This window comes from Nestor notabilis, unplaced genomic scaffold (genome assembly GCF_000696875.1).
Source record: "Nestor notabilis isolate BGI_N333 unplaced genomic scaffold, ASM69687v1 scaffold28807, whole genome shotgun sequence".
NCBI classification, from domain to species: Eukaryota; Metazoa; Chordata; class Aves; order Psittaciformes; family Psittacidae; genus Nestor; species Nestor notabilis.
This window is the reverse complement of record NW_009938266.1, coordinates 1,469-7,158: the sequence shown is the minus strand read 5'-3', so window position 1 is coordinate 7,158 and position 5,690 is coordinate 1,469. Positions and strand designations below refer to the sequence as shown.

The window sequence follows — 5,690 nt, the reverse complement described above, 5'->3', positions numbered from 1 at the left end:
GCGTTTAGGAGGCGGCCGCTGCCGTCGCAGTCATACAGAGCTTGGGGAAGCAGCGCAGCACACAGCCGGGTCCCTGCTTTCAGAGCTGGAGGAGGAGGAGGCGGCTTCTCATCGCATGCAGAGCTGGTTTATTTAACTACACGTGTACAAGCACTGGAAGAAGTGTCAGCCTCCCCGCTTGCAGCTAAAAAGCACTTAAAAGAGAAAAATAAAACTAGACAAGGAGATACGCTTGAGGCAGGGTTAATAGAGCACAGACTAGAGAGGGAAAAAAATAATGATCAAGTATTTATATACAATATACGAGTAGTAGATTAAAAAACTGGTACAGAACTGAAAATCTTCCTTGTACATGAGTTTCTTAAAGAGCTGGAAACAGTGAAGCTATTCCTGTAATCCCCTTGCTTTTGAATGCTTCCAGAAGTACCACAGAAAGACCTTTCAATGCTTCCAAAAGACCATTGAAATTGAATCAGAAGACCAGATTTACATCGATTTTATTAAGATTTAGGCAAGGCACTTGTTATGAAATAACTTTTTCTGTATGTACAACAAAGAAACCACGGGGCAAAGCCAAGTGTCTGTCACTGCGCCGGGAGCGGCTGCGCCATGTGCATGGCAGGGGCCTGCATGGGCCACCCCTCCTGGTGGTTCTGCAGCAGGCGGTAGAGCTGCTTCAGATGGGCCACAATGTTGTCCTTGATGTCGGGTGTAGAGATCTGGAGGCGCACGCTGCCGCTGTCAAAGGAGCGCGTGAAGTCGCCGGAGAACATCTCGTAGATCATCCGGGCCACGACTGGAATGACCTGTGTGAAAGAGTCGGTTGTTTTAGCCTAATGGGCACGCAGTAGATTCCTGTTCTTTTGCCCTGGGTGCAGGGGATGGTTTCCACACTAACCTAAGGACACGCACAGATTGATGCTGTTGGGTAGTGTTTGTATTTGCTGTCACAAAACCCTCGTATCAATAACCCAAACAGGGAGGAACACGACTGCAGGCTTCCATCCAGAGCCAACACACTGGTCCCCAGCGAGGCCCGTGTCACCTCAGAGCCTCAGCTCCTACCTGAACCACAATCAGCTTCCTCTCCCGGGGTTTTCCATCAGGCCATTCTTCTCCAAAACAGAAGTAGATCTCATATGGTGGCTGTTTCTCGATTTGTCCTTTCTGGTGGGCAATCAGCTCTAGGAAGAAAAGCACAATGCTGCAGGGTTGTCCTCGTTCAGTCGGAAACACTCCTCACATCTCTCCTCATTGTATCATCCCAGGTCTTACCTACACACTGCCCTTTGCCAGAGCCACCTCTTACACATACACAATTACAGTGCGTTTCTTGCACCCAGAAGAGCTTTCTTTTACAGCAAGGCCCTGCAGGGTTTTTCAGAGCATTAAATGAGTGTACATTCACCTTCTTCTGATGTACGTGTGCTCCATGGTCCTCTGAAGTCAGGGAGGTGGTGGCTCCAACCCACGTTCCAAGCACAAGCAAACTAACTGGTGCACCCAGGCTAAGCCCCAGTGCAGACCACCCTTTCCAATAGTCCCACCAAGTGCCCAGGCCAGCATCCAAAGCTATTTTCCACAAGCAGAAGTTACTTACCGCTTAGGAATGTTTCCAGACAGAAGAGTTTCACTTTCTTTTGCCTCTCAATCAAATTTGGTGTGGTGGAAGAAGGCGCGCAGGGACCAGACCAGTACACCTTGCACTGGCAGAGCCGGACAGCGTAGATGGCATGGCCACTGACCTCCAGGATCAGTCCCCTGTCCATAACATCCAGCAACCTACTCGTGAAGATCTTCTGCCTTTCATTGGTGATTTGCTCTGTTCCTGGAAACTTCACTTGCTCCAAACTAATAGGCCCAAAGAGCTCTTCCTGGTCGGGCATAGGACCCAGCTCTCCATAGAAAAGTCTGCATCCCTGCGGGTTGCTTACAGTCGTCGTCGCCCCAGTCTCCTTCCCTCGATACTCAAACTTGATTTCTAGGTCTGTCACTGAGAGAGAACCTGTCAGTATGGCTTTTCCTGGAGCTTGGCATGTACTGCATCAGCAGTAGACACATACCATGCAACCCACACTACACAGGGATGTTTAAACTATACACAGTTCTCCATGCTAAGGAGCAAACAGCCACAGTGAGAAAGTCAAAACAAGGACAGAAGCTGTAGAAATCCATATACATACTTGGTAGAGAGCTGATCCAGAGCTCAGGGCTGCTGAAGAAGTCATGCTGCAGCGCCGTTGGGGGCATTTCCATGTCTAGAGGTTCATTCTTTGGCCACACAGCTTCAGGGCTGCAGTTCTCTGCGCTGGCTGGTGCCATTGGAGAATCTACAAAAAGGAAGTGATTCCTCAATAAACCAAGATTTCATTTCAAGCGTGCACCACTTTACAAACAAATACCTTCAGTGATACATTAGTCTATACCACCAACCATTGATATTAAGAAATGGAAATGTCTCTTGAATAGGGACATGTTGAGATTGATTCAATTCTTCCTCCTCTTCATCATCAAGATCATTATCCTTTTCATCCCACGGAGCTGAGCCAGTGGAACCTACAAACAAGCACATTCTTATGGGTAGTTCATCAGTGTGAAACACTGTGATGCATTGCTTGAAATAATGCGATCTTCATATTGGCTCTGCACAATATTGTGTATTTGCCAAATAGAAGTAGAAAAGGGAAAATGGGATCCATACCACATGCTATTTTCAGTTTAATACATAATTCTAGAAGGCTAAGGCTAAACTATCATTAATATTGGACTGTTAAGCTGACCGTGTACAGCTGTATTCATTTCAGCACAGGTACACCATGGTTCAATGTCCTCTTAGTTTAAGCACAGCCAGGTTTACACACAGCAGCTGCTTTCTGCTGCACACAAAGGCAGCTGGAGAGTTAATGCCATAGAGGGAAAGGAACTTGCATTGGACAAGCGCCTGCTCGGTAACCAGCCCTGTGTCAGCAAGGCCCTCACCTGGATTAATGATTGATCCCTGGGATTGCGGGATATCACACACTTCATAAATTTTAATAGGATTCATGGGCACCTCCTTGGTGCCATCGTACATCAAATTGAATTCCCGGCTTTTGTTAAGAGCACATCGGAGCTGGGCTTTCCACTTTGCAGGGTCCGGCTCATCAACTCCTTCCTGGTACTTTCCTGTTTCCACAGCCCATGCCTGAGGACAAAGTACACCGTGCTCAGACCAGCCTTCTCAACAGAGCAGCTTTTATCAGAAATCAAACTTCCAAACAAATTCACTGCAACATCTTTCTCTTTGCAGAAGTCTGAACTATACCTCTTCTGATAGCAGCAATGGAAGTTCCCGCTTTTAACAGTTTTTCCCATTAAAAGGAGGAGGAAAAAATAAGATGTAAATCCAGATTTCCAAACCCCATGCATCTTCATACACATTAAGAAAGTATAAATGTTGCAGCATTAGGCACCGAGTTTTTCAAGGTCTCTCAGGTTCAGCACCACAAGTATTGACAGTGAGCCACAACCCGCACACCAAGGAACAGGCACAGCTGGAACAGAGCGGAAGAGCAGCCACAGCCATGCAACTGGTCCTCTCCCTCTCTCACCCCCAAATCAAACTATCAATCCAAGATCCCTCTGAGGTAGAGGTCAGAAATTAGTGTAGGAGTTATAATGAATCCCTTGGGATAAGAATATTAGGGACAGCAGTGATGGAAGTTTGTGGTGGACCTCTTCAGATTTATTTAACAGTAACAGTGTTTAATGGTTTGCTGCAAAGAACAGGCCAGTTACCACATCCTAAACCGAGCAGATGAAATAAAGAGCAGTCATCTCCCAGAGCCCATGGAATCAGACATCATCTGGCCTTAGGTGGTCAGAAAGGGTTAAAGAACTCCACAGCACTTCAGGTAGTGCCAAGCCTGGCATCCAGGTGCACAAAGTGGCTTTTCTGAGGTCAAAGAAATAGGACAAAATGTGCCTGGAAACAGCTACTGAAATATCTGCCCAGCTTCTGAGCCAACAATTCAACCCTTTGTCTCTGGTTAAGAGCCGTGGTGTGTCTGAGCTCTCCCCTCCCTCACCTTGAAGATGGTGTTCTCCTCCTCGTGCTGCGGGCTGTGCCGAGTTGCGTGCTTCCAGGGGATCTGAAACCGCTTCGCCTCTCGGTTTAGCCAGATAAGGCCGGGATACATCCCACTATCTACCTGGGCCACCAGCCATGGCTTCAAGCGGACTCTTCGCGGGTGTAACGCCATCGTCTACAAAAGACAGACCAGCTGCTAAGGGTTAATTGAGACTCATCTGCTTTAAAAACAGTTAATTCCATGAAAAAGGACCCTATGCTGTGTCACTGCTCTTGTCTCTTATCTTCCTGCACCTGGAAACCACTAGTTCAGATTGAGCTAGATGATTTTTCTGTCCAGAGGAGTTACAAACACATCAGTAAACGGGAACCATAATTGTTACAAGAACAACAACTCACTGTTAAATACTCCGGGAAGCAGAGCCTGCACGTTACGTGTAAACTGAGCACACACAGGGCGAGCCCCAATCAAACCTGAGCCATAAACGCAGCGCAGGAGATAAAGCCACAAACAAGCCACAGCAAGAACAGGCAGGAGAGTTTCAAAAGCCTCCATGTACGCCTTAGTGAAGAGGCCTGATCTAGCGCTTCTTTCATTGAGGAGGAGAAAAACTAACTTTTGCCAAACCAGAGGCTTTTGCCCCAGTTGAGGTAAAGGTGGAAGCATCAGGCTGAAGGGGAGGGGACTGTTTCATCACAGAAGTTCCTCTGAAAGTCATTTAATGACTTTTTCACGAGTGCCCCGAGTTCAGTAAAACCATGCACTAACATCACTGACCTACAGTAACCAGGATGTTTATCCAGAAGGACATGAACTGCAAGTCTGCCCACACTCCTGCTAGAAATCAAGTGATGTTGACTTAATAGGGTTTTTTTATAAAAGCAATGCTGTAATTAACTGATCAAATCTGTTCAAGTATCCTGGTGTTGCTACTATATTTGCTGCCAACCAACAGTATTTTTCCTGTGCAGAACAGAGACAAAGGCAAACAAACAGAATGAATGACCATCCCTCTGCAAGAAGAGGTAGTGTTTGGTATCTTTAGATTTTGTGAGGGGATTTTTACACTACAGGTGTGCTTCTCATATTCATTTGTAAATCTTGAAACAGACATGAGAAATTACAAGTATTCCCATGAATAAAGCAGGTACAGGATAGATAAAACCTTTGACATAAGCCCTGAATACTGCTGCAGGAGTTGCAAAATGTCTCTAGTAGCAGAGATAAGAGAAGATGAAAAAAAAATCCTATCCAAGAACTAGTCTAGGAACAGGTTTTATTTGTTCAAATACCTGCAGATCCCATTCAGATGCAAGTGTTCACAGAAAATTAATCTGAACACAGCTTATTTTCTCTGTTAAGTAAAAAAAACATTCAGATTCAATTGCAAATCATCTTTAAATAAGAGTTTGAACACATGCTTCATTGAGGGCCTGGGCATGTCAGCAGATTGCTCCCCAGGAGCAGCAAAGGATCAGAAAGCAGTCATCAAAGTTATTTCTGTGCTTCTGAAACTCTGCTGTCTTAGTTCTCCAGGTGGAAAACACTATCAGAATTAAACTTTCAGTAGCGTGTTTGCAAAGACGCAAAGTCCAGGTTAATCCTGGACTTAGAATTGAG

General features: G+C 45.9%; 1 protein-coding gene across 1 annotated transcript; it reads right to left on the bottom strand.

The window, feature by feature from the left end:
• Window positions 1-481: 481 nt before the first annotated feature.
• Window positions 482-4,241, bottom strand: IRF6 (interferon regulatory factor 6). Its single transcript, XM_010019238.1, has 7 exons — window positions 4,068-4,241; window positions 2,980-3,184; window positions 2,434-2,556; window positions 2,184-2,330; window positions 1,601-1,993; window positions 1,066-1,184; window positions 482-806 (listed from the first exon to the last, which is right to left on the bottom strand). The coding sequence occupies exons 1-7, from the start codon at window positions 4,239-4,241 to the stop codon at window positions 585-587; spliced, it is 1,383 nt and encodes a 460-aa protein (XP_010017540.1). The 3' UTR covers window positions 482-584.
• Window positions 4,242-5,690: the final 1,449 nt, after the last annotated feature.